This window comes from Marmota marmota, unplaced genomic scaffold, assembly GCF_001458135.2.
Source record: "Marmota marmota marmota unplaced genomic scaffold, marMar, whole genome shotgun sequence".
Classification (NCBI taxonomy): domain Eukaryota; kingdom Metazoa; phylum Chordata; class Mammalia; order Rodentia; family Sciuridae; genus Marmota; species Marmota marmota.
Window position 1 is genome coordinate 3,752,923 of NW_025999999.1, and position 18,376 is coordinate 3,771,298.

General features: G+C 53.1%; 1 protein-coding gene across 6 annotated transcripts in view; it reads right to left on the bottom strand.

Moving 5' to 3' along the window:
* Crtac1 (cartilage acidic protein 1) overlaps nucleotides 1–18,376 on the bottom strand; it is a 134,428-nt gene that overhangs the window by 34,584 nt on the left and 81,468 nt on the right. For all 6 annotated transcript variants that reach the window (XM_048807104.1, XM_015494599.2, XM_015494601.2 and 3 more), the window contains exons 3-5: nucleotides 16,898–17,094; nucleotides 5,800–5,936; nucleotides 469–625 (exon numbers count right to left, since the gene is read on the bottom strand). In XM_048807104.1, the coding sequence (XP_048663061.1) occupies nucleotides 469–625; nucleotides 5,800–5,936; nucleotides 16,898–17,094 (491 nt within the window). The remainder of the gene's footprint in view (nucleotides 1–468; nucleotides 626–5,799; nucleotides 5,937–16,897; nucleotides 17,095–18,376) is intronic.

Consider the following 18,376-nt stretch of genomic DNA (forward strand, 5'->3'; position numbering starts at 1 on the left):
AGCTTAGGGATTTAGCACTCAATTCCTGGCCGCTTACAGGTAAATAATTTCATCTGCTATTTGGCAATAAAGAATGCTTTAAATCTTGGCTTTGGTGATGGGTCCGTTTTCTCCTACAGAAGAAACTGGTCGCCCATCATTGGGGACACTGCTGGGAATGGGGCACAAGGTTCCAGGGACAGGATCATGTGGTGGTGGTCTCACCCCACTTTCTGGCAACCTCTGATGCCTGGTGTCCCCTGCTGGCCCCCAAAGCTCAGGCCTGCCAAATGTCACATCCACACTTGGAGAGACAGGGTTGGAGGAGCGCCTTGTGCAAGGTGGGGTGGAACAAAGCCTTCATCCTCCCCTCCGCAGGGACATAAGCTCATCTGTCCTGTGGTCTCTGATGAATTAGACTCAACTTTTCAGGGACTTGGACCCCAGCCCCTGACCCTCTGCTCACAGCCTCCATGTCCCTTTGCATACCTGTGTATTTGCTGACCCCGGCCTCAGCAGCCACATCTCTGAGTGCAAGAATGCCCCGGGACAGGTCACTGGCCTCGGGGTCCATTTCAATGAGGGCATCAGGACCCACGTTACCATAGGCATAATTGGCGATGTAGATAGAGTAGCGTCCGGAGCCCTGAGGAAGAGGAGAAGAAGGTGGGTGAGGAGCCCATCCCAGTTGTCCCCAGAAAATTGCCCCCTCCCCAGGCCCATAGCTGGGTTGGGTTCTGGGTTGGGCAGGCTGTGTGCACCACCTCTCCAGGGGGCTTTTCACAAAGGCTGTGATGAGTGACACCCGACCCCAGGCGGACAACAAAGCAGCCCTGCTTCTCCTTCCATCCTGTTCCAGAAGAACACATCCCTCCCTCTCCCCCACAATCACCTTTTTATAGACAATTTTCTAATGTGCCTCCCTCCAGCTGAGCTCTCTCCAGCTGCCAGCCAGGGTAGCTGCTCAATAAATATTTGCTGATTGATTGATCTACCAATTCCCATTATTCTCAGTCTCTCTCTCTCCCATTCAAGCCCACTCCAGCCAAGATGACAAGCAAATTCCGGAGCCTTCTCCCTCTCCTTCTTCCCACCCTGTGATTCTCCATTCTTCTATTTTGGTAGCCGGAGAGGCTACAGATTTGCAGGGATCTTCCTTCTCTCTTCCATCCCCTTCTTCTCCCCGTATTACCAGAAAGAAAGATTGCTTCTGCCTTTATAATACTGTCTCAATTTTTTTCTCCCTTTGCATCCAAGAGAAGCCCTGGGCGCCAGAGAGCCTCTTGCTGTCGCCATTCTCCCCTGTAGTCCAAAGCATTGCTGATAAAAGATTCTTCTCTGCCTGTTATTATAATAGTGTTATTTTTTTTCAATGGATGCTCCCTTGTTCCCAAGAGATCCACACAACTTCTGAATCAGTTTTCTAGTTTTCCATTTATACTTTTCTATTACTTCCCCTCTAGCAAATATTTCTTGAGCTCCAATTATGGGCAAGGTGCTCTACAAAAATGTGCAGAAGAAAAGCCCCTGTCCTTAGGTGGCATCGAGTCTAGTTTGAAAGGCAAGACATACAAAAGGACGCAAGAGAAAAAGTTGTGCTTGAGGCAACCAGAACCCTTGTCCCACTGTCTGGTCACTGTTTTACACGTTCTTATGAAAACCATTTTCTTTGGGGGAAGCTGATCAAGAGCCACTTTGGTCTGTGTAATAGGTGGGTGAGGATAGAAAAGGAATTTGGGGTCTCTGGGGGAAACAGAGGCATCAATAAGCACACAAGTGCATGGCAGATTCTGTCAGGACTTTTGGGGGGCACAGAAATGGTGCTTCTAACACAGAGGAGCACTTCCTTGCCATGGGAAGTGCGGAAAAGGTTTTCTTTTTTTTTTTTTTTTGGTCACGGGGGATTGAACTCAGGGGCACTTGGCCACTGAGCCACATCCCCAGCCCCATTTTGTATTATACTTAGAGACAGGGTTGCTTAGTGCCTCACTCTTGCTGAGGCTGGCTTTGAACTCGAGATTCTCCTGTCTCAGCCTCCCGAGCCACCAGGATTATAGGCATGCACCACTGTGCCTGGCTTGGTAAAGGTTTTCCAAGAGGAGTCTTGGTCAGGTGAAGTGAGAAGGGGAAAGAACCTTCCAGGCAGAGATGAGAAAGAATGGTGTATGCAGGGAAAGCCCAGGCAGTTGGTTCAAAGCTGCTGGACTGTGAATCAGTGTCAAGGGGTGGCTCTGGTAAGGGGGTGAAGCTGCTCCCCCTCAGTGTGGGTTACCTATGTCTCTAGTCTGCTCCTTGGGTATGCTTTACCTATCCTGATACTCAAAGTGGTCCTTGGACCACAGCATTGGTGATATGTGTGGGCATGTTAGAAATATAGAATCTCAGCACTTCCCAGGCCTGCTCAATCAGAATCTGCCTTTTAACAAAATCCCATGGGTCCTAGGTGAAACCGAAGTTTGAGATGCACTGCTTCAAAACATGCCTTTTTATTTATTTATTTTTTATACTGATGATTGAACCCAGGGGCACTTTGCCACTGAGCTACATCTCCAGCACTTTAATTTTTTATCTTGAGGCAAGGTCTTGCTAAGTTGCCAAGGCTGGCCTTGAACGTGGACTCCTCCTGCCTCAGCCTCGTGAGTCACTGGGATTGCATGTGTGTGCCATTGTGTCTGGCTAAAACATGCCTTTTTGATTAAGAAAGAACTCTGAAGGGGTCTCACCCATGGCAGGAGCTTCATGTGTGGGCTGGTTGGATGAAGAGTGGATGCAGGAGGCCAAATGGGAAAGTGTAACTACTCCAAACCATTTCTAACCCCACCAGCTGTTAGCAAGCTCATCAACAAATGGGCAATTAAGCCCAAATGAACTGAAATGCACTTTGGTAGAAATTAGGAGATTTATAAATTTCAGTTATACCTAATTTCTTACTTCAATTTATTGGAGTGATAAAGCAGATAAACATAGATGTGTTATAGTTGTAGAAGACTGCAGAAATTCACATGTGAACTTAACCACAATAATTCCTAGACGGTGGGATGATTCCAAGGGGAAGGAGGGTGTTTCTGGAGAGTTTTCTGTGCTTTGGCTTATATCAGAACCACTTGGGGGCTTGTTATAACACATGCTGGGCTTGATCACTACAGGTTCTGATTAAGAGGTCTGGAGTGGACCCTGAGAATGTGCATATCTAACAAGTTCCCAGGTGAAGTGGATGCTGCTGGTCTCGAAACCCCATGTGGAGAACCGCTGGTCTGGGGCCATCGGCCTGGGTCCAGCCTCAACCCACTAACTGGCTCCACATCCCTGGGCACATCCCTCCCCATCTGCAGGTTGCATCTCTGCACATGCTAAATGAGGATCAGATTCCCCCTGCTTCCTGGCAGGGTTGTTGAGAAGATGAAATGAGACAACGTATGTGAAAGGTCTTTGAAAAGATAAAAATGCTATATAAACATGAGGCATAATCATTATCGACCAGGGAACGCTTCTTGTAAGAGATCGGCTTTGAGCACAGTCTGGAAAGGTGGTGAGTGAGGAGGCAGCTGTGGATAAAGGACAGGAGCTCAGGTGCTCCAGGGTTGGGGCAGAGAATGAAGGAGAAGTATGTGAGGAGGGGAAGGGAACAGCAAGCATGTGGCGTTCCGTGGCTCTCAACTTTCAGCCTGCATCAGAATCCCCTGCAGGGCTAGAGGAACCCAGGATTGCTGGCCCATCTGCATTTCTGATTCTGTCGAGTCTGGAAGGTGGAGTCGGGTGGGATCTGAGAATTATCACGTCTAACAACGCTCATGCTATTGGTCTGGGGATGACCACCTGGCCAGGTAGCCACCGAGCCCCCTGATAGGGATTGTGGAGCTAAAGGGGGATTATTGGGGTGAATGCTGTAATACCAGCTGTGGTTAGAAATGTGTGTCTGATCATTTCACCCAGAGACAGGGTAGCAGAAGGTAAAAAGGTTGTCTGTGGCATTCTGGGGCAGGCAGGGCTCAATTCCTGGCTTTGCCTGCCACTTTCCATGGGACCAATGTCAAGCTGCTGCACTGCTCGAAGCCTTAGTTTCTGTATGTGTGCAATGGTATACAGACAGCCTCTACATCATAGGCTTCCTATAAGGACTCCTGCCCCGAGGGCTGTCAATCACTCAGCACAGGGCGGGGCAAGCTGTTAGTCTAGTCCAATAAGCATGAGCTGTTCTTATCGTGGTCCCCATACTCCTGTTTTCCTCCACCACAACCCATTCCTCTCTCTCAGCTTCCACACTGGTCTTGGCCTCTCCCCACTCCTCCCTCACAGTTTTCAGGCCCCAGGATGGTGGTGACTGGAGTCCAGAAGCAGCTCCTCCCCGGTGCCTACTGCCTGCAGGGCTCTGGCTTGGGAGGCTGGCAGCTAGGGCTGAGAGGGGGCACCTTCTGCGGTGCCAGGGTTTTTTTTTTTTTTTTTTCCATTTCGCATGGAGCCTTTGTCCTGTGGTTAATTGTGTGGGTGTGCAGATGACCTTGTTAGGACAAAGAGTGCATCTCCGATTAACCTTCACACCCCTCCCTCCAGTTCTCAGAGAAGTTTCTCGCTTTAGCTAGAGCGGGAAGCCTTTGTCCTGACCCAGGCAGACAGGAAGCCAGGAGGAGCGGGGCAAGAGGCCCCAGCTGTGGCCAGGCCGGGCACCCCTTTACCCTTCCCATTCTCGGGGGCTGTTCACAGAGTCGCCTTGCCGTCCCCTCCCACCAGGCAGGCGTCCAGGTGGCACCGATTCAGGTCAGGGCTAAATGCAGCTTCACAGCCCAGCTTGGCTTCTCCCCCCAGCACCAGCTTGTTAAGAAATAAATATTTATACCTGGCACCTGCCTTCTCCCAAGGCCTGGAGGCCCCTGCTGTGAAGATTCACGCTGAATCCCCAATCCCCTTGGTGCCATCTCCATCCAAAATGAGCCCAGCCCCTCGGCCCTGCCCTAGAACGGGGGCCAGAGAGGCTCCTGTGGAAACAGGGCAGCAGCTGGGACCCTATTCAGTGGTGTCTGTTTATAAAGCCAAGGAGGTGGGTGGCAGGGGAGCAGGTGACAGGAGGGATAAATCACCTCCACAGCAAGCCTCCAGCTCTGGCTAGGTCTTCTGGGACCCAAGCCTGGGCAGGCGGCTACTCCCCACATGGGGCAGACGGCTGCAGCTGCTCCTGCCCTCCCAGCTCCGCCAGAGTTCTCCATGCGTTTTAGGGGAGGGGGCACTAGCAGGGCAGAGGGTGCTGATGGAGCTATCGATTAGCTCAAGTGCCTGCACATTCTGGCAGCCCCGTAGCTGCCTGCCTCTGAGCCCCTCTGTGGTGCCTTCATTAGTTCCATACATGTTTCCAGGGGGCCAGGGCTCAAGGCCCAGCACATGGGAGGCACTTGCACATATTGGCTGAATGAATCAATGGATGAACGAACACGAGGATTACAGCTGGAAGATTTTTGCTTCATGTCCTAGCTGTGCCACTAATGTCTTTTGAGTCCCCAGGTTAAGTCACTGCTGCAAGTTGGGCCTCAAGAGTCTAATGGACACAACGATGACACACCTGGCTGCTTCCACACAGGTGGCTGGAAGGGCTCCATGGGAGTAAGGATGTGAAAGGTACGTCAGGACTCACCCTGCAAGTCTCGGCTGTGAGTACTTAGTACCTGCCTCGTGTAAGACCCCGTGGGAGCTACCAGGGCTGTGCAGCCTGGGCAAGGCAGCTCTGTCACCATTCTGTCAGAGGACATCTACCCGGTGGCTCCTCTCCTGGCTGTCACATCATCGTGTGCTTCCACTTCTTCCCAGGCCCCCATGTGCCCCTGCACTCACCTTCCTGTCCACACAGGCCACAGAGCGTCCGGCAAACAGGCTGGCCACGCCCCGGGCCACATTGACCTCGTCACTCAGGATGTCTTCCCACCGGTTATTGCGGAACTTGAACAGTTTGTCTGTGTATGTGGCCACCCCTGGAGAGAGGAGGAAGGGAGGATCAGATTGGATGGACCAGGGTACAGATTTTGGCCTCTGGGTGTGTCTCCTGGGACCTGCCACAAGGTGGCTGGGACCATGGTGGTCCTTAGTGGCAAGCAAGACCTCAAGTAGCTGAGACTGTGCTATTTGGGGTGCTTAGGTGTTTTCATTGTGAATTGACCCTCTGGTTGGCCCTGGAAGAGGTAGTGGGCTTAGGCTGAGGGAGACAGGACAACGGTTATGAACTTGGGGTTTAGAGCAAATGAGAGCGAGGCGCAATCTCATTTCTGCCTCGATTCTACTTCTAGGTTCCAGATTTTTGGTTAAGTTGCTTGGGACCAGTTTTTGTCTGTAAATGAGGACGACAATAATAACTACAGTCAAGTTTACTGCAAGGAATAAATGAGATGCTGCACATGAAAGGTTTGGCACGGTGCCCCCCAAAATGGTAGCTGCTATTAGATAGAAATGATTTCCCCATTTTATAGATGAGCTACTCTCCGAAGTCCTATAGAGACGTGAGCTGTGCATTGCAGGGGTTTGGTGAGAGTCAGTGACTTTGTGAGTGTGAATGAGTGCTCAGGGTCAGACTGTGCAAGTGTGTGTAAGAGAACAAGTGAGTAGCAGGAGAGAATGGGCGTGCAAACATGTGCATGTGTGGGTGTGGGAAAGTGAGGGACGGAGTGTGAGGGGCTGTGAGTGTGGCGTTGAGGAGAGAGAAGCAGATCCCAGTCCCTCGAGTGGCTCAGCCCAGGGATGACAAAGGACCTCTAGGCTGCAGTTTTCTTATCTGTGGAAGAGAAAGGCAGTGGCAACCACATTCCAGTTTACTGAGAGGGTCTGAAGGGTGTTGTTTGGGGCTTCCTGAGCCCAGGGGCTGCTCAGACCTGGAGCGGCGTGGGTGGGATCTGGAACTGGCCTCAAGGATGCTGGCTGGGCACTGAGGAGCTGGCCCCTGGAACAGGGCCACCCCGTCCCTGCCTGCCTGGAGGGGCAGCTGAGCACCCTGGTCCACAGAGGAGGGAAGGCCTCCCCATGGGGAGCAAGCAGGGTCTGCAGTGTGATTGTAGGGGAGGTTTCTGGGGATCCACAGGTGCGGGTCGGCCCAGCACTGTGTGGCCGGGGAGGGAGGCCAGCAGGGAAACTGAAGCACTGGTGAGTTCCTCATCCTCTGGCGCTGGTTTCCTCATCTGAGAACTGTGATAAGAGCTGTGCCTCATGCACACTGTCTCTGTGGGAGTCACATGAGAAAACACACACGAAGCCCTGGTCACAGGTCCTGTAGGCAGGGCAGTGGCAGCTTGACACCACCGCAGGCCCAGGGCCCCTCACAGAAACCCCTGGGGCCCAAATGTGTCTAGAAATTTAGATTTTTATCTCAGACAGGTAATGCGGTGCGCATACCATGGGTTATATAACACCCCAGCAGGGACTGGGGGGTGGCACCCCATAATTAAACACATTAATATTTCTGCAGTGAAACATGAATATTCACATTAAGTGGGATAAATAAAGCTTATAAATAGTTCACATCGGCTCGGGCTATGTTTTGCTAACTATCCATTGAATTTCCCACAAACTTAAATAACAGCGCTTGAGGCTTTCGGAGTGTTCTGGACTTCAGGACAATGGAGAAGGGGCTTGAACTTGGGCTGCTGTCATCCGAGCTGTTCTGAAAGTAGTGGTGAGCTTGTCCTCGCTTCCAGGTGCCTGGGAGCCTCTGAGGATGGCCCTTGTAGGTTTTTGGGTCTCCAGCCTTCACCAACAACAAGCAATGCTTGTCCGTCTCTGTCAAACCAGGGACCCCTCAGCTAGCTTGGTCCCTTCCTGAAGTGCCTTGGTTACACTCCACCAAAGCTTGGGCCAAGAAGCAGCTGCTGGCAGCTGGAGCTGGCAGAGCTTGGATGGGCACCTCTGGATTCAGTGTGAGAAATTTCTGAAGCCCCCATTAAGATTCTGCCTCAGCTAAACAAGAAGAAAAAAATAGGCCAGGGTCGGGGGGGGGGTACTCTGTTCCCCTCTGTCTGGCTCATCATCTCTAGTTCCCAAAGTGTGCTTTGTGGAACCCTGGTCCATGCCAGCTGCCTGGAGAAAGGATTCCACGTTCATTTGAGTTTGGAAAAGACTACACACTTGCCTAACTCCTAAATATTTTCAACAGACGTCCGTCTACTAAAACTTTGAAAACTCCTGCAATAAATCACCCTCTTAATTTTATTGAGTCCTGTCTTTCCCACACATATTGGCCATGGAAACCCTTTGGAAGCCCACCTATTTAGTGCCCCATAGAACCAGCACCCATCTTGGTATGTTGCTGTCCTAGGAGGCTGAGCAGGCTCTGGGCTTTGTTGGCCAGAGGAATTTGGGGTGCCATGTGCTCTTAGCGTCTCTCCCTTGCCAGCCTCCTGGCTCTGAGCTCACCAGGGACGTCCAGAAGAATAAACTAATTAAGGTAAAATGTGCAACAGCGATGCAGAGTCTTGTAGATCATAAACGGGAACGGCAAAATCAATGGCAGCCCTTCTGCAGGCAGAGGCCCGGAGGCCTGGGCGACAGGAGGGATGGGAGCCTGCGATTTAGGAAGAGCAAACGCGCTGGCAGCTGCAACCTGGGTAATTAGGTGTGTCAGGAAGACAGATCAACAGCGAGCTGTGCGGGTCGATGGCACAGGCAATAAACACCCAGCACTAGCCCCTGGCCCCGTGTCAGCGTGCACGCCCACCTCCTGGCTCCTTGTAGTGGTGGCACTCTGCCCTGGGGCCCCTCACCAAGGCAGGGACAGGCTGCTCGGGGAGTGGAGAGGCTGTTAGGAGCAGCAGAGGGGGACTCTCTTGGATCCCTGGGAGAGACAGGAGGGCATTCATGGGCAGGGTGGGCTTTCTGGATAGCCCACAGGCCCCAGGAGAGGCAAGTCTTGGAATTCCCATTCCACGCCTTGACATTCAAGGAGCTTGGAAGGTCTGAGTCCAGTGGTGCTTCCAGTTGCTGATAGGTGACCAGGGTGGGAAGGCCCAGTGGGTGGGGCTCAGGTTCTCACCATGCACTGCCAGGTGCTGTGTGAGGCCGCGGGGAGGGACTGTGTCTGTCCCTGACCCAGGGTGCTTAGAGTGTTGGACACAGAAGGGTGGGCAGAGGAAATGCCATGGGTCAGTGGTAAAGCTGGTACTAGTTAACACTTTCTATGTGCAGGCACATCACACAGAGTCACTCACTCACCCCATGAGGTAGGTACTGTTTTCATGTCCACTGTACAGACGAAGTATCTGACATACAGGAGAAGGCAACTTGCCTAATATCCCACAGAGACCAGCAGGGCAGGACTACATAATATACCTGAACACGCCACGAAATCAGGATGGACGAGGTCCCTGTAACCAGGGAGGGCTTTCTGAGGGAGGAGGCAGCCGAACTGACTTGGAGGGCCATACTCCTGGGTGTGTGGCACTTCGTATGGTCAGACTCTGCACAAAGCACTTTCCTTTTTCATAATCCTCATCTCATCTAAACCCTCTAATCCCGTTTTACAGATGGAGAAATTGAGGGTTCGAGAGGTTAAGTCCATTGCCCAGTGTCCCAGAGCTGGCGAGCGGTGGAGACAGAGTTGAAGCCAGATCTCTCTGGGTGCAGAGCCAATGCTGAGCACTGTGCTCCACAGCTCACAGGGTGGCAAGAGACAGGCATGGGGGGATCCTGGGTTTGCCCAGAGAGGAGGGTGTGTGCAGGTGGAGGAGGAGAAACATGCAGGGCAGGGGGACCCAGTAATTCCTTGGCTGAGGACAAAGGGGCAAGGTGGCTTCTGGTCTGGGGGTGTCATGGGGAGACAGTGTTTGCAGAAAGATTACACTGGCGGTGGAGGAGGGTTGGATGGGCTGGCCTGGGAGAAAATGCAGGGGTGGCCACTGGGGTAGGCGCTCCAGCCTGGTTTGTGGGGCAGCCCTGGGAGGGGGGAGGAAGCTCTGGGTACAGGAGGCCACGGCAGAAAGGGCAGGGGCTGGCCGGGTGAGACCCTGGGGCATCCACGGTGGGGATTCCAGCAGGGATGCTGGGCCAGCTGAGGCCTGTGTGGGGGGTGGGTGGGAGGAGCTTGGCTTCAGACAGTTTGCATTTGAGGTGGTCACAGGTGGGCAATAAGGCACATGCAAGAGGTCACTGGTCTTGAGGGACGACAGCTTACTGAGCAGCGGGCTGGAGCGGGAAAAGGAGAGGACCAGGCCGGGCACTGAGCCCCTGTGGTAGCCTCATTTGGGGCACAGGCAGGAGGGGCAGAGAAGGAGGAGTTGTCCCACACATCAAAAAGGGAAAGGAGCTTCCTGAGGAAGACCAGAGCGTCCAGGACAGCGCTGTCCATCAGGCAAACAGCCCTCCATTCACTGCCCCTTCACCCACCCCTGCACACCAGCTTTGCCCCCAGAGGGCTGTCTGGAGCCTCTGGAAGCAGGAGTCAGGGCCATCAGGGCTCTTCCTAAGGGTCACTGGCGTTATGCCCTCTCAGGGTTGCTAGGGAGGTGACTTGACTGTGACCTGAAACTGGGGGGCAAAGAAGAGTGAGAAGGCGTGTGTGGCAGGGCAGAGGTCTCAGCCTCCAACCTCACTCCATGGCATGGACCACTCCCACCGAGGCTCAAGGGGCAAATGTGCACTGTCTTTTTCGTATCTATCAAATGGGATAATGAGAGTGGCCACCAGGTTGTGATGAGCATTAAATTAGATAATGCACGTAAAGTGCTTAGAGCAATGCTCGTGATAAGGTCAGTAAATAATAACGTCCACCTCCTCCTCCTCCTCCTTCTCCTCCTCCTCCTCGTCCTCCTCCTAAAAGGGATAGCAGGGCTGGACCGGGCAGGTCCTCGTGAGCCACACCTCAGGAGGCAACTGTGGCATCAAGTTTAAAATGCTTTACAAAGACTCACTCCAAGGAAAGCCAGCCCAGCGGTGACAGCCCCAGGGGACAAAGAACTAGTTCAGGCAAAGGACATTTTTTAAAAGAATAAACTCAGGTGTCCCTGGTCCCATTTATAATTCCTGAGCCCACCTTCCTTCCTCTGCCGCTGGGTGAAGAGGCAATCGGCCAGCGCCTCCCCCCATCAGCCCCTCTAGGGCCCTCCGCAGTCTGCCAGGAAGGCTGGCCTTCATGTCACGGAGGTGAAGTGGGCTTTGCTCAGCTTCCTGTAAATAGCCACGCTGAACTTGGAACCGTGGTCCGGTGCTGCAAAGCCCCCTGCCCCAGTGTTACAGAGCAGGGCAGCTTGTTGGGGTGGGGGCAGTCCCCAGCCCCCCAAGGAATCTCATTCTTTGCAGGGCCAAGGCCTTGGTCTTTGGAGCCCCTGCTCCTCACTGTGTGCTTCCTCAGGGTGTGAGGAGGCACGATGAGGGGGAAGGGGGAAGGAGCCTGAGCCGACCCTGAGCTCATCTCCCCAAATGGAGCCCGGCTGGGACAGCTGAAAACCAGGACTTTGCCTCCAAGTGAAACCTGGTGGGGAGATCAGGAGACCCTAGGGCCTAAAGAATCCTAGGAAAAGAGGGTGGAGCCTCGGACTCTCAGGGTGGGGCCCTAAGCCTGCATTTCTAAGAGTTTCCAGCTGACTCCAGAGCCACTGGCCCAAGCCTCACACTGAATAGAGAGGCGCAGAGCTTTCGGGTGCAGTTGGAACCGGGCCTGGCTGAAGGGGCTGCTGGACAGGGATGCTTCTCTCAAGAGCAGACCGCTCATCTGTTATGTAGGCAGAAGAGGCCAGAAGTGCGGCCCATCTGAGTCCCCTTTCCTCTCTGTAGTGCAGTGACTAACACCTCCTTCTCCTCTCCTCCCCTCTCCCCTCTTCCCCTCCCCTCTCCTCTCTTCCCCTCTCCTCTCCAAGAGGTTATGAAAGCCCTTGCAGAAGCCTGTCTGGGTATGACACCCAGCCCAGCAACCATAAAAGAAAAGAGTCATAAATTCAGGTCCATAAAAATGAAAGTTTTCTACATTACAAAACCCACCCATGAGCAAAGACAAAAGAAAAATGACAAACAGGGAGAATTATCTGCAACTTATATTCCAGACGAAGGGCTAATTTCCCTAATTTATAAAGAGGTATTCCAAATCAATAATAAAAAGCCAATAATCAATAGAAAAAAAAATGGGCAGAGGCTATGAGCAGACAGGAATTTCAAATATATACAAATATTCTCAGCCTCACTCATTTAAGAAAAACGAAAATTAAAACTACACTTGGAAATCAATTTTTTCCTATCAGATTGGCAAATCCAAAAAAAAAATTGATAAAACATTTGTGTTAGTGAGTGTTGGAAAGTGCTCGCTCAGGGACGTGGCTGATGGGAGTGTAATGAGTACCGTCTCTAGGGAGAGCAATTTGCCACATTTATCAAAACTACATGTGGGTATTCCTTTGACGCAGCCACTGTTTCTGTGAATTTATTTTACAAATAAACCTGCAAATGTGGGAAATGGCATATTGTGCAGGCTTATTCATTTGGTGGCATTCTTTGTAAGGACAAAGTGACTGCAAGCAATCTAAATGCTCACCCAGAGAAAACCAATTAAATTAATGGCAAATCTATACAATGGAGTACTATACAGCCATAAAAAGAATGAGAAAGCCTTCTGTATATTGATTGCTATGAAATAATACCCAAAATATATTGAAAATGCAAAGGGCTGGAGTGTGAGCAGGGCCTGACACTGTTTGTAGAGAGAGGAGGGAGGCAGCATATGAATTATTTTTTAACAGTACCTTTTCTAATGCCCATTTTGTTGAGTTGAATAAGTAAAAATAAACTGAGTGGTGGGCTTCACACTGAGTTACTACCCAAACTCCTGCTTCCCCCAGGCTAGTCACATGTGCAGGATTCTCAGGGCCACGGAGCAAGGTGGCTGGGGTGGGCCAGAGCAGGACCTTCAGGGGGATGGCTCGGTCCAGGAGCTGTGGGATGCCTGGGTTCCTGCATGTGGAGGGAGGTGCTGGCATCTGCTTCTGGTCACCCGTTGCCCTGCTTACCCTCCCACTTGGGTGGCACAGAAGAGCACTGCCTGAAAGCCCTGGCTTATATTTTTCTAGGCCAATTAAGGGATAAGAGAGTTTCCGCTGTGGGGCTGTGGTCCTTCCTCCCCTCCCCCCTTCTCTACCTACTTTCTAACTCTTAACCCGAGACCCGAACCCAAGTGGCACCCACCTGGGTGGTGCCTTCTTCACACCAGGGCCCTCCCCCTTTCTGTTCCTAGGCTCTTTCCCATGGGCCAGGAGGAAGGCCTGTGTTCTCCAAGGACACTCTTAGACTCTCTGTCTTTCCCATAGCCACAGAATTATAACAGCTACTGTTAGTGCTCATGAAGTCCTAGGTGTCACACGAAGCCATTTCCATTCATTATCCCAGTTGTTCGTTCAAAAATATGTATTTAGTGTTTTACTAAGTGACAGGCACTTCTTTGGGTCCCGAAGGACAACAGTGAACAAGACAAAGTTTCTGCCTGCTCCCGCCCCCGGGAGTGAATACTAGTGGGAGAGATGGACCCCAAACAAGAATAGAGCACCTTCAGTCAGGGGTCAAAACCGAGACGGAAATCTAAGCCACTGGAGGGCGCAGGGAGTGACCAGTTGAGATTTTAGATAAAGTGTTCAGGGAGGTTTATTTGAGGATTGAACCTTGAGGAAATCAGCAGGAAAAGCATTTCAGGCAGGAGGAACAGCAAGTCGTCCTGCTTCAGGAGGAAACGTAGTGAGGAAGAGAAGACTGGAGGGAGGATCTGAAAGACAACCCCAGGCGCCACCAGGAGGGATGCTGGAGGTGATGCTTATGACCTTGAATACAGTCTACGGAGCCCTTGAAGGGAGCTGAGTTTATGAAGTTGCTATGATTTTTTTCTTTCCTATGGATGAAGAATTGAGGCTGAGAGAGGTCACACATCTCACCCAAGGCCACCCAGTAAAGAAGGTGTAGGTGCAAGGTTTGATGAACAGATTCCCACAGGACGCTGCAGGGTCTCAGCCTCTTCCAGGGACTCCAAAGCAGACATCCCAAATGCCAGTTGAGGGAAGGGAGAGGGACTCTTTCTGTGGGTTCCTCTAACATCCTGAAGGCCATGATGGGATTGGGCTGGCTGGGGTCCCAGAGTGGCTTTCGGGATCCCCCACAGTGGGCCAGGTGGCCATGGCTGGGTGCTGTGCCAGCTGGACCCAAGAAGTGCTGACCGGGCACAAACGCCCGGGCTCCACCCCACACCCCGTCGATGAATCAATGGAATCACTCAACTGAAAAATTAACTCAAGCCCACGGGCCTCCCTCAAACCCACAGAAGGTCACCAGGAGGTGTGTGCCTGGGGCTGAGGCTGCTGGGCACTGTCACCCTTGCCCCAGGCCTCTGAAGGCTTATGCCACCATCCCAGGAAGCCCGCCTTCCGGGCCCCCACCTGGCCTGCCTACCCTTGCTGTCCCTCTACCCGAAAACCTCCTCTTAGGCCAACGGCTCAGCCCGCCTGCTCTTGCTGGGACTTATTTATCCAATTTTAATTGAGAATTCAGGATGGTCAAGGTCTGGCTCTGGCCACCAGGGATCACGAGATGACCAATACAGGAACTTCCTTCTCAAGGAGCTTAGAGTCCTAGGGGCTGGGAGAGGGGAAGTCAGATACTTAGAGAAAGAGGCTGGGTTGGGGGAGATCATGAACTTCAGGACGGGATTTTTGTGGTTCATGCACTGACGTGTCCTAGAACAGTGCCTGGCACACAGTAGGTGCTCGATGAAGTGAAAACGTTCATGGGTGGGTGGGGGTGGGGCCCTTGCTGGGCTGAGCATGAAAATGACAGAGTCTGAGGCAGTGGCCCTCATCTTAGGCCACAAGCGGGAACTGGCTGGGGACATTATAACCTGATAACTGGGTCCATCTCCAGCCTTGGGGGTGGGTTGCCTGGGGTGCAGCTCAGCAGGGTTCATCGAAAGCTCCCAGGAGATGCTAATTGGCAGCAGGGCTGGGAAACCCTGCTCTGGAATTCACAGCGGAGACCTCTAAGAGTGGGAGGGGTCGCTGCTGCACAGACACCCTGGGCTCTGTGTTGGCTGAGTAGGGGTGAGTCTGTCCCTTCCTCTGTCATCCTGCCTGCCGAGGCTACCTAGGACAGCCTTCCACGGTTGTCCCTGTTCCTCCTTTCAGGCCTTCCAGAACCTTCCTGGGGACTTGCCCCTTCCATAGATGCCTCTCCCTTCCTGACCTTGCCCCACATTAAAGAGTTGATCAGCCCATCAATTAATTGTGTCCTAATCCAATCTTGGCTTGGTTGGAGAGAGGGCAGTAAATCCAGCTGGGTAATCATGCCCTGATATTTGTGTAGGGATAATTACCGTCTCTCAGGCATCACTTGGTGGCAATGTGAGATGAAAACCCATAAAACACCACTCGGGGCTGTGGCTCATTGTTTCTTGGCTGCACAAGTCTGGCTGCCCGCCAGCCAGCTCCGCCCACCCTGCCCCTGGCACAGGCCCCAACCTCTTCCCCTCCCATTCATGCAACCCGGAGCTCCACATCGGCCGACCAGGGGCTGGATCCTGGCTTGGGCTTGGCAGTCAGCAGGGGCAGCATTGTGGCTCAGGGGAAGAACAGGAGTGGGGGACACGAAGGGGGGGTGCCCACTGCCGGGCAGTGAGAGTCTCCAGGAGGTTGTGGGGGGCCTGGGACGGTGCTTGCACAGATCTGAGCCATAAGGTCCCAAGCAGAGCCAACCCAAGTGCTTGCTGCCATCTGGAGGAGCCCAGAGCACATCCAATCTGCCTCTCCCAGGGGGACGCCATGGCCAGGGCTTCCCCACAGATGGTATGGCCCCACGGGAGTGGACTGTATTCTAGTGGGACAGGGGCGGACCTGAGAAAATGCTAGAGTTGGGGACGGCGATCTACCTCCATCCTCAGTCCCCAAAACACAGCCCCCAATCTGAGAAGCATGAAACGCCCACTGCGGGTCAGGCTCGCTTCTGGCCACTCATCTTGACTGGGACAGAGGACAGAGGATTGAGTGGAGCCATAGTCTTGCCTGATCCTGGTTTGAATCCTAGGACTTGCAGGCTGTAAAGCTGTGGGCAAGGTGGGTCACCCCTTTCCTCAACTCTCCAGTAGGACGACTGGCACCTTCCTGGCTGAGCTGTTGTGGGGCTCACATAAGAGCAGTCAAGTGTGCAGATGGGGGCCTGGCACCCAGTAGGTGCTCCTTAAGCACTGGCATTCATTGGCCTGTTGTTCAGCCTCCTGGGCATTGATTTCCCTCCTGCGTTCCTCAGTGTAGATCCTTGCTACTCAGAGTGTGGTCCCTGGACCAGCAGCATGGTTAAGGCCCAGGAGAATCAGAACGCAGGCTCTAGGTGCCCCCAGCCTGCAGAGCCAGAGCCCACCAGACCTCGGGGTGACTCCGACACACACTGCAGTTTGAGAAGCTTTGGCAAAAGATCCACGGACTCACGGTCTGCCTTCCTCAGAGTTGTATCCCCAGCACCCCATCAGCCGGCACCTCTGTCTGGCACCCAGGGGGTGAGGGGCAAGAATCTCTGGAAGACGCATGAGCTAAAAGCTGGGGGGGGGGTCCTGGGGGGACTTAAAAGCAGCGGAGAAAGGCCCCAGAAGAGTCATGGAGGGCGACTCCAGGGACCATTTTCTGGCTGCAGAAGCCACCCATGGGAGTAGCCATGGGAATAGTGGGAGGAGTAGAGGTGGATGGGGGCTGCTCAGATGGGGAGGTGACGAGGACACACAGCCTGTTCACGCCACTCCACCTCAGTCCAGGGTCCAGGAGACAATGATCCAAACTTCATTACGAGAGAAGACGAGGTCAACTGGGGGTCTCTGCTGGACGCAGGAGGTCCTAGAGGCAGTGGGCACTGTGCCTAGAGCCAGTGACGGTCGCCTAAGGGTGGGCCAGGGTCCCCAGGGCCCCCCTGCCATCGGTGCTGGGAGGAGAGGCCGGAGGCCCATGCTTACCTGAGAAGGCATTATTGGTGTTGAGGAAGTAGATCTCCTCACGGCCATCCCCGTCGATGTCGCAGGCTGTGACCCCAATGGCGTTCCCCTGACGGTCCCGCAGCGCATAGTAGGGTGAACTGCGCTCATCTACCGCGATGTTCACCAGCCGCTTCTGGGCCCGGTCATACTTCAGAACCAGGTTGGGGCCATTGTACCTGGAGGAGGGTGGGAGGGGACATTGGGGAAGAACTGCTGGGTGGCCTGGGAAGCAATTCAGCCCCAGGGGATTCCCAGGGAGCCCAGCTTTGATGAGTGTCCTAGGATCAAATAGGACCCAGTCAAGATGAGAGTCAACTAGACCCAGGTAGGTCACAGGATAAGGAGTGGGGTGAAGGAGGGGAGTGGGCAGTGACAACCCTGTTACCAGAAGTTCGACTGAAGAAAACAAAAATTCCCTTGCATTTATGTAGACCATTTCAATGTAAATGGCACTGTTCACATTAATGACCTCATTAGTTTAAATCTCACAACAGTCAAAAGAGAGTGGCATGGGTTGGGGGTTGTATTGTTTACCCAGGCAACTGATGAGGTTCATCAGGGAAACTGAAGCTCAGAGAGGTTGAGTGCCTTTCCCAAGGTAACACAGAGTGTCAGGTGCTGGAACTTGAGCCCAGGCCCTTTCTGCTCTTCCAAGAGACCTGGCATGAATGAGCCCTGGAGGAACAGAAGACTGTGACTCTGAGGATGGAATAACTCTCTCCTGACGAAAGTCCCACCATTTAAATAGTCATGTGAACTTAACATCTCCCATGGGAGAACACGAGCACCTCTAAGGTTACCAGGCAGACCTGTCCCATCTCTTTTCCTAAGGGACTCAAGACAAAGGATGAAACTGGCCTGTCCTGCCTCAGGGGCTTTGTAATGCTGTTCCCTCTGTCTGGGATGCTGTTTCTCCAGATATCCACACAGCTGGCTCCCTCCATTACCACCTCCGGGTCCTTGCTCAACTGCTCCTTCTCAGGCCTTCCCTGACCACAGTCTCAAAGTCCACAACCACCACTGCCCTGGGCTCTTTTTCCCTTGCCCTGATCTCTTCCCCTCCGTTGCTGCCACCTGTTCTCCATCTGCTTGCTCATCTCTTCCCTCTCTGACTCTTTGCTGGAACGTCAGCTCCCAGAGGACAGAGCTCTGTTCCTTTTGTTCTCAAATACCGGGCACACAATAGGTGCTCAATAAATATTTGTGGGGTGAATGAGTGGAGCCTCAGAGCCTGTGTCTGGGGTCTAGGGTTGACATGTCCACGGTGGATTTCTTCCCATGGCCTTGACATTGGAGATGGTGAAGGCCCAGCAGGAGAACTCCCTCCCACCTCCTGGAAGACCAGCCCCTCCTGAGATAGGTCCAGCTGCTGGCTGAGAACCCTGGGGAGGGCAGACACCCTCCCAGATCTTTGGGGGAAATCGCTTCTCTCTTCCTGAAACAGATCCAGACTGACCC